The sequence below is a fragment of the Saccoglossus kowalevskii genome, chromosome 22 (assembly GCF_978046115.1).
Source record: "Saccoglossus kowalevskii chromosome 22, keSacKowa6.1, whole genome shotgun sequence".
NCBI lineage: Eukaryota > Metazoa > Hemichordata > Enteropneusta > Harrimaniidae > Saccoglossus > Saccoglossus kowalevskii.
The window spans coordinates 476,165-502,375 of NC_140662.1; the positions used below are offsets into that span (position 1 = coordinate 476,165).

At 41.5% G+C, this 26,211-nt stretch overlaps 2 protein-coding genes across 2 annotated transcripts; both read left to right on the forward strand.

The window, feature by feature from the left end:
• Positions 1–7,889: 7,889 nt before the first annotated feature.
• Positions 7,890–12,677, forward strand: LOC102802724 (uncharacterized). Its single transcript, XM_085496105.1, has 2 exons — positions 7,890–8,596; positions 8,783–12,677. The coding sequence occupies exons 1-2, from the start codon at positions 7,890–7,892 to the stop codon at positions 12,675–12,677; spliced, it is 4,602 nt and encodes a 1,533-aa protein (XP_085352231.1).
• Positions 12,678–12,798: 121 nt separating this feature from the next.
• On the forward strand, positions 12,799–13,902 carry LOC146728607 (uncharacterized). The gene has a single exon (XM_085496106.1). The coding sequence runs from the start codon at positions 12,799–12,801 to the stop codon at positions 13,900–13,902; it is 1,104 nt and encodes a 367-aa protein (XP_085352232.1).
• Positions 13,903–26,211: the final 12,309 nt, after the last annotated feature.

Consider the following 26,211-nt stretch of genomic DNA (forward strand, 5'->3'; position numbering starts at 1 on the left):
GATTCACAGGGTCGTTTCTAACAATCATGTCGATTCACAGGGCCGTTTCTACCAATCAGATCGATTCATAGAGCCGTTTCTATCAATCATATCCATTCATAGAGCTGTTTATATCAATCAGATCAATTCACATGGTCGTTTCTATCAATCAGATCGATTCACAGGGTCGTTTCTATCAATCAGATCGATTCACAGGGTCGTTTCTACCAATCAAATCAATTCATAGGGCCGTTTCTATCAATCAGATCGAATTACAGGGGCGTTTCTACCAATCGGATCAATTCACAGGATCTTTTCTACCAATCAGATCAATTCACAGTGTCGTTTCTACCAATCAGATCCACTCACAGGGTTGTTTCCACCAATCAGATTGATTCATAGGATCGATTCTATCAATCAGATCAAATTCACAGGTTCGTTTCTACCAATCAGATCGATTCACAGGGTCGTTACTTCCAATCAGATCGAGTCACAGGGTCGTTTCTATCAATCAGATTGATTTACAGGATCGTTTCTACCAATCAGATCGATTCACAGGGTCGTTTCTATCAATCAGATCGATTCACAGGGCCGTTTCTATCAATCAGATCGATACACGGGACCATTTCTATCAATCAGATCGATTCATAGGACCGATTCTATCAATCAGATCGATTCACAGGGCCGTGTCTATCAATCAGATCGATTCACGGGACCATTTCTACCAATCAGATCGATTCACTGGGAAATTTGTATCAATCAAATGGATTCACAGGGTCGTTTCTACCAATCAGATCGATTCACAGGGTCGTTTATATCAATCAGATCGATACACGGGACCATTTCTATCAATCAGATCGATTCATAGGACCGATTCTATCAATGAGATCGATTCACAGGGCCGTGTCTATCAATCAGATCGATTCACGGGACCGTTTCTATTAATCAGATCGATTCATGGGGCCGTTTCTATCAATCTGATCGATTTACGGGGTCGTTTCTACCAATTAGATCGATTCACAGTGCCATTTCCACCGAACGGATCAATTCACAGGGTCGTTTCTACCAATCAGATCGACTCACAGGGTCGTTTCAACCAATCAGATCAATTCACAGGGTCGTTTCTACCAATCAGATCGATTCACAGGGCCGTTACTTCCAATCAGATAGAGTCACAGGGTCGTTTCTAACAATCAGATCGATTTATAGAGCCGTTTCTATCAATCAGATTGTTTTACAGGGTCGTTTCTATCAGTCAGATCGATTCAGAGGGTCGTTTCTATCAATGAGATCGATTCACATGGCCGTGTCTATCAATCAGATCGATTCACGGGACCGTTTCTACCAATCAGATCGATTCACTGGGCAGTTTGTATCAATCAAATGGATTCATAGGGTCGTTTCAATCAATCAGATCGATTTATAGAGCCGTTCCTATCAATGAGATTGATTTACAGGGTCGTTTCTACCAATCAGATCGATTCACAGGGTCGTTTCTATCAATCAGATCGATACCCGGGACCATTTCTATCAATCAGATCGATTCATAGGACCGATTCTATCAATCAGATCGATTCACAGGGCCGTGTCTATCAATCAGATCGATTTACGGGATCGTTTCTATCAATCAGATCGATTCAGGGGCCGTTTCTATCAATCAGATCGATTTACGGGGTCGTTTCTACCAATTAGATCGATTCACAGTGCCGTTTCCACCGAACAGATCAATTCACAGGTTCGTTTCTACCAATTAGATCGACTCACAGGTTCGTTTCAACCAATCAGATCAATTCACAAGGTCGTTTCCACCAATCAGATTAAATCACAGGGTCGTTTCTATCAATCAGATCGATTCATAGGGTCGTTTCAACCAATCAGATCGATTCACGGGGTCGTTTCAACCAAACAGATCGATTCACGGGACCGTTTCTATCAATCAGATCGATTCATAGGGCCGTTTCTATCAATCAGATCGATTCATGGGGCCGTTTCTATCAATCAGATCGATTTACGGAGTCATTTCTACCAATTAGATCGATTCACAGCGTCGTTTTTACCAATCAGATCGATTCATGGGACCGTTTCTATCAATCAGATCGATTCACTGGGCCGTTTCTATCAATGAGATCTATTCACAGGGTCGTTTCTACCAATCAGATCGATTCACAGGGCAGTTTATACCAATCATGTCGATTCACAGGGCCGTTTCTACCAATCAGATCGATTCATAGAGCCGTGCCGTTTCCACCGAACAGATCAATTCACAGGGTCGTTTCTACCAATCAGATCGATTCACAGGGTCGTTTCCAACAATCATGTCGATTCACAGGGCCGTTTCTACCAATCAGATCGATTCATAGAGCCGTTTCTATCAATCAAATCGATTCATAGAGCTGTTTCTATCAATCAGATCAATTCACATGGTCGTTTCTATCAATCAGATCGATTCACAGGGTCGTTTTTCCCAATCAGATCGATTAATAGAGCCGTTTCTATCAATCAAATCGATTCATAGGGCTGTTTCTATCAATGAGATCAATTCACAGGGTCGTTTCTACCAATCAGATCGATTCACAGTGTCGTTTCTACCAATCAGATCAATTCACGCGACCGTTTCTATCAATCAGATCGAATTACAGGGTCGTTTCTACCAATCATTTTGATTCACAGGGCCGTTTCCACCGAACAGATCAATTCACAGGGTCGTTTCTACCAATCAGATCGTTTCATACAGACGTTTCTATCAATCATATCGATTCATAGGGCTGTTTCTATCAATGAGATCAATTCACAGGGTCGTTTCTACCAATCATATCGATTCACAGCGTCGTTTTTACCAATCAGATCGATTCACGGGGCCGTTTCTATCAAACTGATCGATTCATAGGGCCGTTTCAATCAATGAGATCGAATTACAGTGTCGTTTCTACCAATTAGATCGATTCACAGTGCCGTTCTCACCGAACAGATCAATTCACAGGGTCGTTTCTACCAATCAGATCAACTCACAGGGTCGTTTCAACCAATCAGATCAATTCACAGGGTCGTTTCCACCAATCAGATTAAATCACATGGTCGTTTCTATCAATCAGATCGATTCATAGGGTCGTTTCAACCAATCAGACCGATTCACGGGACCGTTTCTATCAAACAGATCGATTCACGGGACCGTTTCTATCAATCAGATCGATTCATAGGGCCGTTTCTATCAATCAGATCGATTCATGGGGCCGTTTCTATCAATCAGATCGATTTACGGAGTCGTTTCTACCAATTAGATCGATTCACAGCGTCGTTTTTACCAATCAGATCGATTCACGGGACCGTTTCTATCAATCAGATCGATTCACTGGGCCGTTTCTATCAATGAGATCTATTCACAGGGTCGTTTCTACCAATCAGATCGATTCACAGGGCAGTTTATACCAATCATGTCGATTCACAGGGCCGTTTCTACCAATCAGATCGATTCATAGAGCCGTGCCGTTTCCACCGAACAGATCAATTCACAGGGTCGTTTCTACCAATCAGATCGATTCACAGGGTCGTTTCTAACAATCATGTCGATTCACAGGGCCGTTTCTACCAATCAGATCGATTCATAGAGCCGTTTCTATCAATCAAATCGATTCATAGAGCTGTTTCTATCAATCAGATCAATTCACATGGTCGTTTCTATCAATCAGATCGATTCACAGGGTCGTTTTTCCCAATCAGATCGATTAATAGAGCCGTTTCTATCAATCAAATCGATTCATAGGGCTGTTTCTATCAATGAGATCAATTCACAGGGTCGTTTCTACCAATCAGATCGATTCACAGTGTCGTTTCTACCAATCAGATCAATTCACGCGACCGTTTCTATCAATCAGATCGAATTACAGGGTCGTTTCTACCAATCATTTTGATTCACAGGGCCGTTTCCACCGAACAGATCAATTCACAGGGTCGTTTCTACCAATCAGATCGTTTCATACAGCCGTTTCTATCAATCATATCGATTCATAGGGCTGTTTCTATCAATGAGATCAATTCACAGGGTCGTTTCTACCAATCATATCGATTCACAGCGTCGTTTTTACCAATCAGATCGATTCACGGGGCCGTTTCTATCAAACTGATCGATTCATGGGGCCGTTTCAATCAATGAGATCGAATTACAGTGTCGTTTCTACCAATTAGATCGATTCACAGTGCCGTTCTCACCGAACAGATCAATTCACAGGGTCGTTTCTACCAATCAGATCAACTCACAGGGTCGTTTCAACCAATCAGATCAATTCACAGGGTCGTTTCCACCAATCAGATTAAATCACATGGTCGTTTCTATCAATCAGATCGATTCATAGGGTCGTTTCAACCAATCAGATCGATTCACGGGACCGTTTCTATCAATCAGATCGATTCATAGGGCCGTTTCTATCAATCAGATCGATTCATGGGGCCGTTTCTATCAATCAGCTCGATTTACGGAGTCGTTTCTACCAATTAGATCGATTCACAGTGCCGTTTCCACCGAACAGATCAATTCACAGGGTCGTTTCTACCAATCAGATCGATTCACATGGTCGTTTCTATCAATCAGATCGAATTACAGGGTCGTTTCTACCAATCGGATCAATTCACAGGATCTTTTCCACCAATCAGTTCAATTCACAGTGTCGTTTCCACTCATCAGATTGATTCATAGGGTCGTTTCTACAAATCAGATCAATTCACAGGATCTTTTCCACCAATCAGATCAATTCACAGTGTCGTTTCTACCAATCAGATCCACTCACAGGGTCGTTTCCACCAGTCAGATTGATTCATAGGATCGATTCTATCAATCATATCAAATTCACAGGTTCGTTTCTACCAATCAGATCGATTCACAGGGTCGTTAATTCCAATCAGATCGAGTCACAGGGTCGTTTCTATCAATCAGATCGATTTATAGAGCCGTTTCTATCAATCAGATTGATTTACAGGATCGTTTCTACCAATCAGATCGATTCACAGGGTCGTTTCTATCAATCAGATCGATTCACAGGGCCGTTTCTATCAATCAGATCGATACACGGGACCATTTCTATCAATCAGATCGATTCATAGGTGTAGACGCCAAAATCGTATGTAGAACTTTAATTTAGTTTGACCTCGCATGAATTTAGTGTTGAACGACAAGCCATATCGAACCTCAGAGCGTAGCTGCCAGGTCGTGTTTATTTTCACTAACTTAGGGGTTCAGGTTTTGTGTACAAGATGGCCGCTTAGATATCGACTGTGCTGTGCAAGTTAGGAAACAGAAAATTGTTTTATGGGTATTTAGACGTAGTGCGAGAACTGTAAAGACCTGGAGAGAGTATTTTGAAGAAATAAATCGACAGACTTGTGAGTACTCTGTAGCGTGTTGTTTTGATGTATTCGTCGCTTGTCAAAAGATCGACGACCCAACCACGCCGCCGAATGAAATTGCGTCATCGCTACGTTGTGTGCCTTATATAGACGAATCTGTGTTCGACTTGTAGTTATAGGACCTAATGTACTGTATATAAAACGGACTAAGCGGAACATAGGATATGCAGTCACAATAGGACCGATTCTATCAATCAGATCGATTCACAGGGCCGTGTCTATCAATCAGATCGATTCACGGGACCATTTCTACCAATCAGATCGATTCACTGGGAAATTTGTATCAATCAAATGGATTCACAGGGCCGTTTCTATCAATCAGATCAAATTCACAGGTTCGTTACTACCAATCAGATCCATTCACAGGGTCGTTACTTCCAATCAGATCGAGTCACAGGGTCGTTTCAATCAATCAGATCGATTTATAGAGCCGTTCCTATCAATGAAATTGATTGACAGGGCCGTTTCTACCAATCAGATCGATTCACAGGGTCGTTTCTATCAATCAGATCGATACACGGGACCATTTCTATCAATCAGATCGATTCATGGGACCGATTCTATCAATCAGATCGATTCACAGGGCCGTGTCTATCAATCAGATCGATTCACAGGACCGTTTCTATTAATCAGATCGATTCATGGGGCCGTTTCTATCAATCTGATCGATTTACGGCGTCGTTTCTACCAATTAGATCGATTCACAGTGCCGTTTCCACCGAACAGATCAATTCACAGGGTCGTTTCTACCAATCAGATCGACTCACAGGGTCGTTTCAACCAATCAGATCAATTCACAGGGTCGTTTCTACCAATCAGATCGATTCACAGGGCCGTTACTTCCAATCAGATAGAGTCACAGGGTCGTTTCAACCAATTAGATCGATTCACGGGGGTCGTTTCAACCAATCAGATCGATTCACGGGACCGTTTCTATCAATCAGATCGATTCATAGGGCCGTTTCTATCAATCAGATCGATTCATAGGGTCGTTTCAACCAATCAGATCGATTCACGGGGTCGTTTCTATCAATCAGATCGATACACGGGACCATTTCTATCAATCAGATCGATTCATAGGTGTAGACGCCAAAATCGTATGTAGAACTTTAATTTAGTTTGACCTCGCATGAATTTAGTGTTGAACGACAAGCCATATCGAACCTCAGAGCGTAGCTGCCAGGTCGTGTTTATTTTCACTAACTTAGGGGTTCAGGTTTTGTGTACAAGATGGCCGCTTAGATATCGACTGTGCTGTGCAAGTTAGGAAACAGAAAATTGTTTTATGGGTATTTAGACGTAGTGCGAGAACTGTAAAGACCTGGAGAGAGTATTTTGAAGAAATAAATCGACAGACTTGTGAGTACTCTGTAGCGTGTTGTTTTGATGTATTCGTCGCTTGTCAAAAGATCGACGACCCAACCACGCCGCCGAATGAAATTGCGTCATCGCTACGTTGTGTGCCTTATATAGACGAATCTGTGTTCGACTTGTAGTTATAGGACCTAATGTACTGTATATAAAACGGACTAAGCGGAACATAGGATATGCAGTCACATTAAGATAAAACGATTTTCTTAACCAGAGAAAAGGTCACTTTGACAAAAACAAAAAAAGAAAATTAGAACAGAACTGTAGTACTTTCCCGAGGTAAATTGGTTCTGGCAAGAGAAACAAGGTGGACACTGTGACAGTCGAAAAACAAGATAAGTAATTTTGACTAACAAGGATTGATTTGAATGATGATTTTCAGCCAACTACGTGAGAAAGTGTAACCGGAAATTGACAATCAGTTGTCATTGACATTCTATTATTTGAATCGACTTAATGGGAAAGCGTGCATATTTTCATGAGGTCTGCCTGAAGCACTGTGTTCGTCTCAGAAAATAAGTTCTTCATTGAATTTACTTATAGGAAATATATATATATTTCAAAGAGGTCTGTGGAACACCGTGTGTTAAATGCCAGACATATAGGAGTCTTTGCTGTAGAGACTAAAAAAGGGAAATATATGCGTATATCTCAATGGGTCTGTGAACAATATCTATATCACAGAAACGATTCAAGTCATCAATAGAATTCACAGTGAAATACGAGTGTGTATTTCAAATTTAACAGAGAACGACAATAGTACACCAACCAGCTGAACATATAGTGCTGTTGGAATATTTCTAGAAGAAATCCTTACATGTAAACCAGGAATGGCTGTATGCAGCAATTGTTTGGTACACTGTCTGTGATTACTGCAGTGTTTTTGCTTATGATAAATTTTGTTTATTATTGGTTGGTAATTGTTTGTATATTGGTGGTGTAGGCTTCCAGTCTTAGGTAGGGATTGTATACATCTTAGTGTAGCGCCCTCTTGTGGCATAGTGTAGGACCCTTTGTTTCAGCGTCTTTAGAGATAGGCAGTCTACTATAGACATCTTATCTGTTATATGGTATATCGTCTAGTCCATTAGAGACTTTACATATTATTGTTAACTGTTTGTTGTTAATTCACAAATAATAAAATGGCTGCATGTACTACCGATACTACCAGTGTGTCTGAAGTACCATCAGATTGTGTTTCATTAGGCAAAGAAGACACTGTAAAACGAAATCCAGTGAAAACTGTGAAAGCCATAGAGGAAGAACAGAGGCGATTGAAAGCCAGCAGGTCAGCATTGAGTGGAAAGGTCACAGAAAAGAAACTCCAAATTGCTGTGTTGATCAAAGGCAAAGGTAATGTACGTAAAGTGAAACTGTTGTTAGATGAGTGGGAGAATGCCTATGAAAAACTCAGAGCTGCTGATAGTAGATACCATAACAGTTTGGATGAAGAAGAAAGAAAACAAGATTACACTGAATGGTCACAGCCACACTTGGTGCAGTTTGATCAATATAGGCAAGAAATGCAGACATGGCTGCGTGAGAATGAGCAGCAGAATTCTTCGAGTGAGGAAGACATAAAACCAGAGGATAGTGTCTCACAAGCTGGACATTTGAAGCGTAAAACATGTGGTTCAAGAGTCAGCCGATCATCATCGCGTGCTACAAGTGTTAGGAGTGGTGCATCAAAGGTAAGCGCCCTGGCAAAAAGAGCAGAGCTTCTTGCCCGTGCGGCAGTACTGAAGGAAAGACAGATATTAGAAAGAACATTAAAACAAGCAAAAGAAGAAAAAGAGATGAAAATGACAATGACTATAAAACAAGAAGAATTAATAATGGAACAAGCGTTGTAAGCCTTAGATCTCAAGACAGAGATTGCTGCAGAGAATGCTAGGATAGAAGTGTATGAGCAATTTTAGAACAGCAGCGAACTTGATTGTAAATCTCCAATTCCATTTGACATTCCACTGCTATCACATACTGGTGTCCTAGAACCAAAACAGCAAAGGTATTTAAATATATCAAACAAACAGAGGCTTCAAAAGGGCAACGGTGAAGAGCAGTCATGCAACCCATCAAGAGTAAACCATCAATTGGTATCTGGTGATGCAATTGAAGAGACCCCCAAGTCTGACAAAGAAACACATTATACAGGTAATGGCCAAGAAGTGTCATTAAACTTAAGTGGACCTAACTGCCATTCACTAATTGATAATAAGTCTGAGTCTGGAAGGAGTAGCTATGGTGGTCATAGTTCTCAGAGCGACCAAGATTTGACTGCAGTAATACAGCAACAGAATGAAGTTACCAAATTGTTAATGGATCACAACAAGCGTGTAACATTACCACCACAAATAATAGAGCCGTTCTGTGGAGATAGCTTGAAGTATAAGGCTTTCCTACGTGCTTTCAAACATGGAATTGAGAAGAAAACATCAGACCCTGAAGATAGATTATACTACCTAGAGCAGTATACACCGGCTGAACCCAAAGAAATAGTTGATAGTTGTATATACATGAATCCAGCACTTGGTTATGCAAAGGCCAGGAAATTACTTGATGAAGAATATGGCAATTCACATGTTATAGCGAGGGCATATACCAAGCAAGCAGAGAATTGGCCAGACATAAAAGCTGAGGACAAACAGGCTCTGAAAGACTTTTCACTTTTCTTAAGCAAATGTAACAATGCAATGGAAGGTGAATTGCATCTAAGGGAATTGGATCACCATAGAAACCTTAAGATGTTAGTGGATAAGTTACCTTACAAGATGAGGGAAAAATGGCGAAGAACGTCACAGACTATACTTGTAGGGAGACCAGTCCAATTCAAAGACTTAGTAGATTATGTCAGTCAAGAAGTGAAGGTGATTTCTAATGTTCTGTTTGGAGACATAAGTGGTAGTCAGAGCAAGGAGAGGGGTGTACAAGGTAATAAGAAAACCTATGGTTCAAAGAAACGTAATGTTTATGCCATCAATACTGAGAATACAACCACATCTGAAGCAAGACCCAAGGATCAACAGTGCTATTGTTGTTCGAAAATGAATCATGAAATAGACAGATGCAGAATCAATGCTAGCAACCCATACACTGACAAGGTGCAACTGATAAAGACCAGAGGACTGTGTTTTGGATGTCTAAAAAAGGCAAGTCATCTAGTTAAGGACTGCAACAGGAAGTTAACATGCGACAAGTGTCAGCTGAAACACCCCACTGTATTGCACAGAGAGAAACCCTTTGTTGAGACAGAAGCCAAGACTGTACAAACCTTGGTGGGCATGATAGATGCAGATTGTCATGCAATGGGGCATAAAGACCTTGCTGGTAAACCCATCATAATTCCAGTGAAGTTAAGGTGCAAGGCAACAGGAATAAGCATAGAAACATACGCATTCATTGACAATGGCAGTGACACAGTTTTCTGTACAGAGAGAATTAGCCAACAACTGAACATTAGCGGACCAAAAACCAAATTAAACATGCGTACTATCAATGGAAACAAAATAACGGACACTCGTATGCTGAGAGGATTAGAAGTTTCAGATTTAGATGGACATAATACAATCGGACTCCCAGTAACCTACACTCAGAAGGAGATACCAGTGTCTAAGAAAGATATACTGTCACAAGCTGACATATTGAATTGGTCATATTTGCGTGATGTGCGACTACCTAGCATCGAGGCAGGCATAGATCTTCTGATAGGCAACAATGTTCCTAAAGCCTTTGAACCATGGGAAGTTGTCAATAGTCAAGGTGATGGTCCATTTGCTGTACGAACTGTTCTAGGGTGGGCAGTGAATGGATTCCTTACAGGGGCTGGAGAGGCCAAGGATGAAATGTTTATCACGGCTAAAGTGAATAGAATACAAGCTAAACCATCATTTGATAGCCAGTTAGTTGAATTCTTTAACCACGAGTTCAGCGAACGAGTCATAGATGACAAACCAGAAGATTCTGTGGAAGACAAGAAATTTATGAAGATGATGGAAACAGAATGTCACCTTGTTAAAGGTCACTATCAGCTACCGTTGCCATTTCATGATAGAAACCATGTAGTACCTAATAACAGACCTGCCATAGAACAACGGTTGAAACACCTGAAAAGAAGGTTTGTGAAGGACCCTGAATACCAAGAGGAGTATACTCAGTTCATGGATGGTATACTAGATAAAGGGTATGCTGAACTAGTTCCAGCAGAACAGCTGTCAAGTAGAGAAGGGAAAATATGGTATCTTCCTCACCATGGTGTACGCCACCCACAGAAAAAAAAGCTACGTGTAGTCTTTGACTGTGCAGCAGAATTCAGGGGTACGTCATTGAATGAAATGCTAATGCAAGGCCCAGATTTAACCAACTCATTAGTAGGAGTACTTACTCGGTTTCGACAAGAGCCTGTTGCGCTTATGTCAGACATACAAGCTATGTTTTCACAAGTGACTGTACCAATAGAGGACAGAGACTACCAGCGCTATTTATGGTGGCCAAATGGAGACATCAATGAAACTCCACAAGAATACAGAATGAAAGTGCACATATTTGGGGCTACCTCATCGCCTAGTTGTGCGAATTATGCTTTAAGGAGAACAGCTGCAGATAACAGAAGCATAACAGGAGTATGTGCAGCAAACGCAATAGAGAAGAACTTTTATGTGGATGACCTGTTGAAGTCTGTATCAACCGTAAAGGAAGGAAAGACATTAGCGAGTAATCTAATAGAAACCTGCAGTAGAGGAGGATTTAGACTAACCAAATGGATAAGCAATGAGTGTTCTGTGTTAGAATCCATTCCATTGGATGAGAGAGTTAGTGAGGTCAAAGACTTAAACCTCAGGCAAGATAGTCTACCTGTAGAGAGGGCACTTGGAATGATGTGGAATGTGAAAGAAGACACGTTCGGGTTTAGAAATAACTTCAAAGAGAAGTTACCTACAAGGCGAGGGATCCTAGGGGTCATAAGTTCCATATACGATCCACTGGGATTGGCAGCTCCTGCGATGTTACCACCTAAGATCATGTTGCAAGAACTATGCAAGCTGAAGATGGACTGGGATGAAGAGATTCCTGAACAATATAAGAAAAGGTGGAAGAAATGGTTGCAGGATTTGCCAAAACTGGGAAAAGAATTTACTGTCAATAGATGCATGAAGCCGGAGCTCTTTGGTGAGTCAGTAGAGACTCAGCTACATCACTTCGCAGATGCCAGTGATATTGGATATGGAGCAGTGTCGTACATAAGAATGGTGAATTCAAAAGGACTTGTGCATTGTGCCTTCCTAATGGGGAAGTCTAGAGTTACACCATTGAAACAAATTACCATACCACGCTTGGAGCTAGCTGCAGCAACAGTGGCAGTTAGAATGAATAGATCATTAACAAAGGAATTAGATGTGAAGATTGACAAGGTATACTTTTGGACCGATAGTATGACAGTACTAAGGTATATAAATACTGAAACAGCCAGGTTTCATACGTATGTAGCTAATCGTGTTGCAGTTATTAGAGGAGCAACACAACCGGGGCAATGGTTCCATGTAAAGGGTGCTGATAATCCAGCTGATGAGAGCTCAAGAGGTCAGCCTATCGAAAAGTTTCTTAGGAATAAACGATGGTTAAAGGGACCAGAATTCTTATGGTTAACACAAGACAAGTGGCCAATGAATACTCATGATTTTCAGTTGGAAGAAGATGATCCTGAATTGAAAAGAAAGTCAGTAGTCAATGCAGTAGCCGTGAATGGTACCCAGCATCCAATGTCCAAGTTAATAGAGCATTATTCAAGTTGGTTCAAATTGAAAAAGGCGGTTGCTTGGATCATCAAAATTAAACAGTTTCTTAGAAACCGTGTCCTTAAGAGGGAAGAAACTTCCAGTAAAATGTTGACAACACAAGATCTTCAGATCGCAGAAAGAGGAAGCATTTCCTGAGGAGATTGCAAGTCTACAAATTAAAGGCAAGACAGTGAAACGTAGCAGTTCTATCTATAAATTAGATCCATTCTTGGGAAGTGACAATTTAGTGCGAGTTGGAGGAAGACTGGGTAACGCTATGCTGTCAGATGAAGCAAAACATCCTTTGATCTTACCAAAGGGAAGCCATGTTTCAGAACTAGTCCTTCGTGAAATTCATGAAGATGGAGGTCATTTTGGAAGAGCGTATATACTTTCAAAGTTGAGAGAACGATATTGGATTGTACATGCCAATTCAGCAGCTAGAAGAATGATACACAAGTGTGTAATTTGCAAACGCCATAGAGCAAAGGTGACAGAACAGAAGATGGCAGACCTGCCTGCAGCTCGTCTGAAAACTGGTGAACCTCCATTTACCAGAGTAGGTGTGGATTACTTTGGCCCAATACTCATCAAGCAGAGGAGGAGCATAGTAAAAAGATACGGTGTGATTTTCACATGCTTGGCTATAAGAGCTGTTCACATTGAGAAAGCTGACTCGTTGGATACAAGTTCTTGTATAAACGCCTTGAGAAGATTTATTGCTAGAAGAGGGCCAGTAAGAGAAATGCTATCCGATAATGGTACCAACTTTGTCGGTGCCAATAGAGAGTTGAAGGAGGAAATAGGAAATTGGAACCAGAGCCAGATCCAGGGCTTCTTGCTTAGAAAAGGGATAGACTGGAAATTCAACCCTCCAGCTGGATCACATTTTGGTGGTGTCTGGGAGCGACAAATACGGACGATTAGGCAGATACTACATGGCATCACCAAGCAACAACAGTTAGATGATGAGAATCTGCAAACTCTACTTTGTGAGGTTGAACACATCATTAATAGCAGACCAATCACAAAGCCATCAGACGATGCAAAGGACGATGGGCCGCTGACTCCAAATATGCTGCTTATGATGAAAGGGATATCACTATCTCCCTGTCTATCAGAGAAAACTGATTTGTATGCTAGAAAAAGATGGCGTCAAGTGCAATACATGTCGGATATGTTTTGGAAGCGTTGGGTTAAGGAATACTTGTCATCCCTGCAAGAGCGCCAGAAATGGTTGAAGTCAAAGCCAAACTTAACGGTTGGTGACATAGTACTGATCAGAGAAGAAACAACTCCTAGATGTGCATGGCCACTGGGCAGAATCATCAAGGTTATGCCTGACAAGAAGGGATTGGTTAGACGAGTTTTGTTTTGTTAGAGAGACCATATGACAAACTATGTGTCATCCTGGAAGCAGAGCAGACAAACCCGCTGTAAGAAGTTGCAGTGATAACAACGTTCTCAAGCAGTGAAAAATCTAAGTCACTGTGTTCAGCATTGGTGTTATGGAATGAAAGAGGAACGTGGTAAAGCCACTGGCAATGGCAGTGCAAAGGAGGAAGAGTAACTTTGTTTAAGGAACGGAGGACTCGAGAAGAGGTAAAATTGGATGCAGGATGAAGATTCAATTTCTCGAATTTTCGTACTCAGACTGTAATTTGTGTCTTTCTCGATATTTGAATTTGTTCTGTAATTTGAGTTCTCTCGTATTTGAGTATGTAATTCTCATGTTTCGAATTTATCGTGTTTCAAATTTTTTTGTATTCGATTTAATATGTTTTGCCGTCGTTTTTTTTAAGATGATATCGTTGGAAATTGCCGAACTTTAGCACGCTATTCGTCAATTTAGGGGCTGGTATGTAGACGCCAAAATCGTATGTAGAACTTTAATTTAGTTTGACCTCGCATGAATTTAGTGTTGAACGACAAGCCATATCGAACCTCAGAGCGTAGCTGCCAGGTCGTGTTTATTTTCACTAACTTAGGGGTTCAGGTTTTGTGTACAAGATGGCCGCTTAGATATCGACTGTGCTGTGCAAGTTAGGAAACAGAAAATTGTTTTATGGGTATTTAGACGTAGTGCGAGAACTGTAAAGACCTGGAGAGAGTATTTTGAAGAAATAAATCGACAGACTTGTGAGTACTCTGTAGCGTGTTGTTTTGATGTATTCGTCACTTGTCAAAAGATCGACGACCCAACCACGCCGCCGAATGAAATTGCGTCATCGCTACGTTGTGTGCCTTATATAGACGAATCTGTGTTCGACTTGTAGTTATAGGACCTAATGTACTGTATATAAAACGGACTAAGCGGAACATAGGATATGCAGTCACAATAGGACCGATTCTATCAATCAGATCGATTCACAGGGCCGTGTCTATCAATCAGATCGATTCACGGGACCATTTCTACCAATCAGATCGATTCACTGGGAAATTTGTATCAATCAAATGGATTCACAGGGCCGTTTCTATCAATCAGATCAAATTCACAGGTTCGTTACTACCAATCAGATCCATTCACAGGGTCGTTACTTCCAATCAGATCGAGTCACAGGGTCGTTTCAATCAATCAGATCGATTTATAGAGCCGTTCCTATCAATGAAATTGATTGACAGGGCCGTTTCTACCAATCAGATCGATTCACAGGGTCGTTTCTATCAATCAGATCGATACACGGGACCATTTCTATCAATCAGATCGATTCATGGGACCGATTCTATCAATCAGATCGATTCACAGGGCCGTGTCTATCAATCAGATCGATTCACAGGACCGTTTCTATTAATCAGATCGATTCATGGGGCCGTTTCTATCAATCTGATCGATTTACGGCGTCGTTTCTACCAATTAGATCGATTCACAGTGCCGTTTCCACCGAACAGATCAATTCACAGGGTCGTTTCTACCAATCAGATCGACTCACAGGGTCGTTTCAACCAATCAGATCAATTCACAGGGTCGTTTCTACCAATCAGATCGATTCACAGGGCCGTTACTTCCAATCAGATAGAGTCACAGGGTCGTTTCAACCAATTAGATCGATTCACGGGGGTCGTTTCAACCAATCAGATCGATTCACGGGACCGTTTCTATCAATCAGATCGATTCATAGGGCCGTTTCTATCAATCAGATCGATTCATGGGGCCGTTTCTGTCAATCAGCTCGATTTACGGAGTCGTTTCTACCAATTAGATCGGTTCACAGTGCCGTTTCCACCGAACAGATCAATTCACAGGGTCGTTTCTACCAATCAGATCGATTCACATGGTCGTTTCTATCAATCAGATCGATTCACAGGGTCGTTTCTACCAATCAGATCGATTCACAGGGTCGTTTCTACCAATCAAATCAATTCACAGGGCCGTTTCTATCAATCAGATCGAATTACAGGGTCGTTTCAACCAATCGGATCAATTCACAGGATCTTTTCCACCAATCAGTTCAATTCACAGTGTCGTTTCCACTCATCAGATTGATTCATAGGGTCGTTTCTACAAATCAGATAAATTCACAGGATCTTTTCCACCAATCAGAACAATTCACAGTGTCGTTTCTACCAATCAGATCCACTCACAGGGTCGTTTCCACCAATCAGATTGATTCATAGGATCGATTCTATCAATCAGATCAAATTCACAGGTTCGTTTCTACCAATCAGATCGATTCACAGGGTCGTTACTTCCAATCAGATCGAGTCACAGGGTCGTTTCTATCAATCAGATCGATTTATAGAGCCGTTTTTATCAATCAGATTGATTTACAGGATCGTTTCTACCAATCAGATCGATTCACAGGGTCGTTTCTATCAATCAGATCGATTCACAGGGCCGTTTCTATCAATCAGATCGATACACGGGACCATTTCTATCAATCAGATCGATTCATAGGACCGATTCTATCAATCAGATCGATTCACAGGGCCGTGTCTATCAATCAGATCGATTCACGGGACCATTTCTACCAATCAGATCGATTCACTGGGAAATTTGTATCAATCAAATGGATTCACAGGGCCGTTTCCATCAATCAGATCAAATTCACAGGTTCGTTACTACCAATCAGATCGATTCACAGGGTCGTTACTTCCAATCAGATCGAGTCACAGGGTCGTTTCAATCAATCAGATCGATTTATTGGGGCCGTTCCTATCAATGAGATTGATTTACAGGGCCGTTTCTACCAATCAGATCGATTCACAGGGTCGTTTCTATCAATCAGATCGATACACGGGAAAATTTCTATCAATCAGATCGATTAACAGGGCCGTGTCTATCAATCAGATCGATTCACGGGACCGTTTCTATTAATCAGATCGATTCATGGGGCCGTTTCTATCAATCTGATCGATTTACGGGTCGTTTCTACCAATTAGATCGATTCACAGTGCCGTTTCCACCGAACAGATCAATTCACAGGGTCGTTTCTACCAATCAGATCGACTCACAGGGTCGTTTCAACCAATCAGATCAATTCACAGGGTCGTTTCTACCAATCAGATCGATTCACAGGGTCGTTACTTCCAATCAGATAGAGTCACAGGGTCGTTTCTATCAATCAGATCGATTTATAGAGCCGTTTCTATCAATCAGATTGTTTTACAGGGTCGTTTCTATCAGTCATATCGATTCATATGGTCGTTTCTATCAATGCGATCGATTCACAGGGCCGTGTCTATCAATCAGATCGATTCACGGGACCGTTTCTACCAATCAGATCGATTCACTTGGCAGTTTGTATCAATCAAATGGATTCATAGGGCCGTTTCTATCAATCAGATCAAATTCACAGGTTCGTTTCTACCAATCAGATCGATTCACAGGGTCGTTACTTCCAATCAGATCGAGTCACAGGGTCGTTTCAATCAATCAGATCGATTTATAGAGCCGTTCCTATCAATGAGATTGATTTACAGGGTCGTTTCCACCAATCAGATCGATTCACAGGGTCGTTTCTATCAATCAGATCGATACCCGGGACCATTTCTATCAATCAGATCGATTCATAGGACCGATTCTATCAATCAGATCGATTCACAGGGCCGTGTCTATCAATCAGATCGATTCACGAGATCGTTTCTATCAATCAGATCGATTCATGGGGCTGTTTCTATCAATCAGATCGATTTACGCGGTCGTTTCTACCAATTAGATCGATTCACAGTGCCGTTTCCACAGAACAGATCAATTCACAGGTTCGTTTCTACCAATCAGATCAAATCACATGGTCGTTTTAACCAATCAGATCAATTCACAAGGTCGTTTCCACCAATCAGATTAAATCACAGCGTCGTTTCTATCAATCAGATCGATTCATAGGGTCCTTTCAACCAATCAGATCTATTCACGGGGCCGTTTCAACCAAACAGATCGATTCACGGGACCGTTTCTATCAATCAGATCGATTCATAGGGCCGTTTCTATCAATCAGATCGATTCATGGGGCCGTTTCTATCAATCAGATCGATTTACAGAGTCGTTTCTACCAATTAGATCGATTCACAGTGCCGTTTCCACCGAACAGATCAATTCACAGGGTCGTTTCTACCAATAAGATCGATTCACAGGGTCGTTTCTAACAATCATGTCTATTCACAGGGCCGTTTCTACCAATCAGATCGATTCATAGAGCCGTTTCTATCAATCAAATCGATTCATAGAGCTGTTTCTATCAATCAGATCAATTCACATGGTCGTTTCTATCAATCAGATCGATTCACAGGGTCGTTTCTCCCAATTAGATCGATTCATAGAGCCGTTTCTATCAATCAAATCGATTCATAGGGCTGTTTCTATCAATGAGATCAATTCACAGGGTCGTTTCTACCAATCAGATCGATTCACAGTGTCGTTTCTACCAATCAGATCAATTCACGCGACCGTTTCTATCAATCAGATCGAATTACAGGGTCGTTTCTACCAATCATTTCGATTCACAGGGCCGTTTCCACCGAACAGATCAATTCACAGGGTCCTTTCTAACAATCAGATCGTTTTATTCAGCCGTTTCTATCAATCATATCGATTCATAGAGCTGTTTCAATCAATGAGATCAATTCACAGGGTCGTTTCTACCAATCAGATCGATTCACAGCGTCGTTTTTACCAAACAGATCGATTCACGGGACCGTTTCTATCAATCAGATCGATTCATAGGGCCGTTTCAATCAATGAGATCGAATTACAGGGTCGTTTCTACCAATTAGATCGATTCACAGTGCCATTTCCACCGAACAGATCAATTCACAGGGTCGTTTCTACCAATCAGATCAACTCACAGGGTCGTTTCAACCAATCAGATCAATTCACAGGGTCGTTTCCACCAATCAGATTTAAATCACATGGTCGTTTCTATCAATCAGATCGATACACGGGACCATTTCTATCAATCAGATCGATTCATAGGACCGATTCTATCAATCAGATCGATTCACTGGGCCGTGTCTATCAATCAGACCGATTCACGGGACCGTTTCTACCAATCAGATCGATTCACTGGGCAGTTTGTATCAATCAAATGGATTCACAGGGCCGTTTCTATAAATCAGATCAAATTCACAGGTTCGTTTCTACCAATCAGATCGATTCACAGGGTCGTTACATCCAATCAGATCGAGTCACAGGGTCGTTTCAATCAATCACATCGATTTATAAAGCCGTTCCTATCAATGATATTGATTTACTGGGTCGTTTCTACCAATCAGATCGATTCACAGGGTCGTTTCAACCAATCGGATCAATTCACAGGATCTTTTCCACCAATCAGTTCAATTCACAGTGTCGTTTCCACTCATCAGATTGATTCATAGGGTCGTTTCTACAAATCAGATCAATTCACAGGATCTTTTCCACCAATCAGAACAATTCACAGTGTCGTTTCTACCAATCAGATCCACTCACAGGGTCGTTTCCACCAATCAGATTGATTCATAGGATCGATTCTATCAATCAGATCAAATTCACAGGTTCGTTTCTACCAATCAGATCGATTCACAGGGTCGTTACTTCCAATCAGATCGAGTCACAGGGTCGTTTCTATCAATCAGATCGATTTATAGAGCCGTTTTTATCAATCAGATTGATTTACAGGATCGTTTCTACCAATCAGATCGATTCACAGGGTCGTTTCTATCAATCAGATCGATTCACAGGGCCGTTTCTATCAATCAGATCGATACACGGGACCATTTCTATCAATCAGATCGATTCATAGGACCGATTCTATCAATCAGATCGATTCACAGGGCCGTGTCTATCAATCAGATCGATTCACGGGACCATTTCTACCAATCAGATCGATTCACTGGGAAATTTGTATCAATCAAATGGATTCACAGGGCCGTTTCCATCAATCAGATCAAATTCACAGGTTCGTTACTACCAATCAGATCGATTCACAGGGTCGTTACTTCCAATCAGATCGAGTCACAGGGTCGTTTCAATCAATCAGATCGATTTATTGGGGCCGTTCCTATCAATGAGATTGATTTACAGGGCCGTTTCTACCAATCAGATCGATTCACAGGGTCGTTTCTATCAATCAGATCGATACACGGGAAAATTTCTATCAATCAGATCGATTCACAGGGCCGTGTCTATCAATCAGATCGATTCACGGGACCGTTTCTATTAATCAGATCGATTCATGGGGCCGTTTCTATCAATCTGATCGATTTACGGGTCGTTTCTACCAATTAGATCGATTCACAGTGCCGTTTCCACCGAACAGATCAATTCACAGGGTCGTTTCTACCAATCAGATCGACTCACAGGGTCGTTTCAACCAATCAGATCAATTCACAGGGTCGTTTCTACCAATCAGATCGATTCACAGGGTCGTTACTTCCAATCAGATAGAGTCACAGGGTCGTTTCTATCAATCAGATCGATTTATAGAGCCGTTTCTATCAATCAGATTGTTTTACAGGGTCGTTTCTATCAGTCATATCGATTCATATGGTCGTTTCTATCAATGCGATCGATTCACAGGGCCGTGTCTATCAATCAGATCGATTCACGGGACCGTTTCTACCAATCAGATCGATTCACTTGGCAGTTTGTATCAATCAAATGGATTCATAGGGCCGTTTCTATCAATCAGATCAAATTCACAGGTTCGTTTCTACCAATCAGATCGATTCACAGGGTCGTTACTTCCAATCAGATCGAGTCACAGGGTCGTTTCAATCAATCAGATCGATTTATAGAGCCGTTCCTATCAATGAGATTGATTTACAGGGTCGTTTCCACCAATCAGATCGATTCACAGGGTCGTTTCTATCAATCAGATCGATACCCGGGACCATTTCTATCAATCAGATCGATTCATAGGACCGATTCTATCAATCAGATCGATTCACAGGGCCGTGTCTATCAATCAGATCGATTCACGAGATCGTTTCTATCAATCAGATCGATTCATGGGGCTGTTTCTATCAATCAGATCGATTTACGCGGTCGTTTCTACCAATTAGATCGATTCACAGTGCCGTTTCCACAGAACAGATCAATTCACAGGTTCGTTTCTACCAATCAGATCAAATCACATGGTCGTTTTAACCAATCAGATCAATTCACAAGGTCGTTTCCACCAATCAGATTAAATCACAGCGTCGTTTCTATCAATCAGATCGATTCATAGGGTCCTTTCAACCAATCAGATCTATTCACGGGGCCGTTTCAACCAAACAGATCGATTCACGGGACCGTTTCTATCAATCAGATCGATTCATAGGGCCGTTTCTATCAATCAGATCGATTCATGGGGCCGTTTCTATCAATCAGATCGATTTACAGAGTCGTTTCTACCAATTAGATCGATTCACAGTGCCGTTTCCACCGAACAGATCAATTCACAGGGTCGTTTCTACCAATCAGATCGATTCACAGGGTCGTTTCTAACAATCATGTCTATTCACAGGGCCGTTTCTACCAATCAGATCGATTCATAGAGCCGTTTCTATCAATCAAATCGATTCATAGAGCTGTTTCTATCAATCAGATCAATTCACATGGTCGTTTCTATCAATCAGATCGATTCACAGGGTCGTTTCTCCCAATTAGATCGATTCATAGAGCCGTTTCTATCAATCAAATCGATTCATAGGGTTGTTTCTATCAATGAGATCAATTCACAGGGTCGTTTCTCCCAATCAGATCGATTCACAGTGTCGTTTCTACCAATCAGATCAATTCACGCGACCGTTTCTATCAATCAGATCGAATTACAGGGTCGTTTCTACCAATCATTTCGATTCACAGGGCCGTTTCCACCGAACAGATCAATTCACAGGGTCCTTTCTAACAATCAGATCGTTTTATTCAGCCGTTTCTATCAATCATATCGATTCATAGAGCTGTTTCAATCAATGAGATCAATTCACAGGGTCGTTTCTACCAATCAGATCGATTCACAGCGTCGTTTTTACCAATCAGATCGATTCACGGGACCGTTTCTATCAATCAGATCGATTCATAGGGCCGTTTCAATCAATGAGATCGAATTACAGGGTCGTTTCTACCAATTAGATCGATTCACAGTGCCATTTCCACCGAACAGATCAATTCACAGGGTCGTTTCTACCAATCAGATCAACTCACAGGGTCGTTTCAACCAATCAGATCAATTCACAGGGTCGTTTCCACCAATCAGATTTAAATCACATGGTCGTTTCTATCAATCAGATCGATACACGGGACCATTTCTATCAATCAGATCGATTCATAGGACCGATTCTATCAATCAGATCGATTCACTGGGCCGTGTCTATCAATCAGACCGATTCACGGGACCGTTTCTACCAATCAGATCGATTCACTGGGCAGTTTGTATCAATCAAATGGATTCACAGGGCCGTTTCTATAAATCAGATCAAATTCACAGGTTCGTTTCTACCAATCAGATCGATTCACAGGGTCGTTACATCCAATCAGATCGAGTCACAGGGTCGTTTCAATCAATCAGATCGATTTATAAAGCCGTTCCTATCAATGATATTGATTTACTGGGTCGTTTCTACCAATCAGATCGATTCACAGGGTCGTTTCTATCAATCAGATCGATACACGGGACCATTTCTATCAATCAGATCGATTCATAGGACCGTTTCTATCAATCAGATCGATTCATGGGGCCGTTTCTATCAATCAGATCGATTTACAGAGTCGTTTCTACCAATTAGATCGATTCACAGTGCCGTTTCCACCGAACAGATCAATTCACAGGGTCGTTTCTACCAATCAGATCGATTCACAGGGTCGTTTCTAACAATCATGTCTATTCACAGGGCCGTTTCTACCAATCAGATCGATTCATAGAGCCGTTTCTATCAATCAAATCGATTCATAGAGCTGTTTCTATCAATCAGATCAATTCACATGGTCGTTTCTATCAATCAGATCGATTCACAGGGTCGTTTCTCCCAATTAGATCGATTCATAGAGCCGTTTCTATCAATCAAATCGATTCATAGGGCTGTTTCTATCAATGAGATCAATTCACAGGGTCGTTTCTACCAATCAGATCGATTCACAGTGTCGTTTCTACCAATCAGATCAATTCACGCGACCGTTTCTATCAATCAGATCGAATTACAGGGTCGTTTCTACCAATCATTTCGATTCACAGGGCCGTTTCCACCGAACAGATCAATTCACAGGGTCCTTTCTAACAATCAGATCGTTTTATTCAGCCGTTTCTATCAATCATATCGATTCATAGAGCTGTTTCAATCAATGAGATCAATTCACAGGGTCGTTTCTACCAATCAGATCGATTCACAGCGTCGTTTTTACCAATCAGATCGATTCACGGGACCGTTTCTATCAATCAGATCGATTCATAGGGCCGTTTCAATCAATGAGATCGAATTACAGGGTCGTTTCTACCAATTAGATCGATTCACAGTGCCATTTCCACCGAACAGATCAATTCACAGGGTCGTTTCTACCAATCAGATCAACTCACAGGGTCGTTTCAACCAATCAGATCAATTCACAGGGTCGTTTCCACCAATCAGATTTAAATCACATGGTCGTTTCTATCAATCAGATCGATACACGGGACCATTTCTATCAATCAGATCGATTCATAGGACCGATTCTATCAATCAGATCGATTCACTGGGCCGTGTCTATCAATCAGACCGATTCACGGGACCGTTTCTACCAATCAGATCGATTCACTGGGCAGTTTGTATCAATCAAATGGATTCACAGGGCCGTTTCTATAAATCAGATCAAATTCACAGGTTCGTTTCTACCAATCAGATCGATTCACAGGGTCGTTACATCCAATCAGATCGAGTCACAGGGTCGTTTCAATCAATCAGATCGATTTATAAAGCCGTTCCTATCAATGATATTGATTTACTGGGTCGTTTCTACCAATCAGATCGATTCACAGGGTCGTTTCTATCAATCAGATCGATACACGGGACCATTTCTATCAATCAGATCGATTCATAGGACCGATTCTATCAATCAGATCGATTCACAGGGCCGTGTCTATCAATCAGATCGATTCACGGGACCGTTTCTATCAATCAGATCGATTCATGGGGCCGTTTCTATCAATCAGATCGATTTACGGGGTCGTTTCTATCAATTAGATCGATTCACAGTGCCGTTTCCACCGAACAGATCAATTCACAGGGTCGTTTCTACCAATCAGATCGACTCACAGGTTCGTTTCAACCAATCAGATCAATTCACAGGGTCGTTTTCACCAATCAGATTAAATCACAGGGTCGTTTCTATCAATCAGATCGATTCATAGAGTCGTTTCAACCAATCAGATCGATTCACGGGGTCGTTTCAACCAATCAGATCGATTCACGGGACCGTTTCTATCAATCAGATCGATTCATGGGGCCGTTTCTATCAATCAGATCGATTCATGGGGCCGTTTTATCAATCAGATCGATTTACGGAGTCGTTTCTACCAATTAGATCGATTCACAGTGCCGTTTCCACCAATCAGATCGATTCACAGGGTCGTTAATTCCAATCAGATCGAGTCACAGGGTCGTTTCTATCAATCAGATCGATTTATAGAGCCGTTTCTATCAATCAGATTGATTTACAGGATCGTTTCTACCAATCAGATCGATTCACAGGGTCGTTTCTATCAATCAGATCGATTCACATGGCCGTTTCTATCAATCAGATCGATACACGGGACCATTTCTATCAATCAGATCGATTCATAGGACCGATTCTATCAATCAGATCGATTCACAGGGCCGTGTCTATCAATCAGATCGATTCACGGGACTATTTCTACCAATCAGATCGATTCACTGGGAAATTTGTATCAATCAAATGGATTCACAGGGCCGTTTCTATCAATCAGATCAAATTCACAGGTTCGTTACTACCAATCAGATCGATTCACAGGGTCGTTACTTCCAATCAGATCGAGTCACAGGGTCGTTTCAATCAATCAGATCGATTTATAGAGCCGTTCCTATCAATGAAATTGATTGACAGGGCCGTTTCTACCAATCAGATCGATTCACAGGGTCGTTTCTATCAATCAGATCGATACACGGTACCATTTCTATCAATCAGATCGATTCATGGGACCGATTCTATCAATCAGATCGATTCACAGGGCCGTGTCTATCAATCAGATCGATTCACGGGACCGTTTCTATTAATCAGATCGATTCATGGGGCCGTTTCTATCAATCTGATCGATTTACGGCGTCGTTTCTACCAATTAGATCGATTCACAGTGCCGTTTCCACCGAACAGATCAATTCACAGGGTCGTTTCTACCAATCAGATCGACTCACAGGGTCGTTTCAACCAATCAGATCAATTCACAGGGTCGTTTCTACCAATCAGATCGATTCACAGGGCCGTTACTTCCAATCAGATAGAGTCACAGGGTCGTTTCAACCAATTAGATCGATTCACGGGGGTCGTTTCAACCAATCAGATCGATTCACGGGACCGTTTCTATCAATCAGATCGATTCATAGGGCCGTTTCTATCAATCAGATCGATTCATGGGGCCGTTTCTATCAATCAGCTCGATTTACGGAGTCGTTTCTACCAATTAGATCGATTCACAGTGCCGTTTCCACCGAACAGATCAATTCACAGGGTCGTTTCTACCAATCAGATCGATTCACATGGTCGTTTCTATCAATCAGATCGATTCACAGGGTCGTTTCTACCAATCAGATCGAATCACAGGGTCGTTTCTCCAATCAAATCAATTCATAGAGCCGTTTCTATCAATCAGATCGAATTACAGGGTCGTTTCAACCAATCGGATCAATTCACAGGATCTTTTCCACCAATCAGTTCAATTCACAGTGTCGTTTCCACTCATCAGATTGATTCATAGGGTCGTTTCTACAAATCAGATCAATTCACAGGATCTTTTCCACCAATCAGAACAATTCACAGTGTCGTTTCTACCAATCAGATCCACTCACAGGGTCGTTTCCACCAATCAGATTGATTCATAGGATCGATTCTATCAATCAGATCAAATTCACAGGTTCGTTTCTACCAATCAGATCGATTCACAGGGTCGTTACTTCCAATCAGATCGAGTCACAGGGTCGTTTCTATCAATCAGATCGATTTATAGAGCCGTTTTTATCAATCAGATTGATTTACAGGATCGTTTCTACCAATCAGATCGATTCACAGGGTCGTTTCTATCAATCA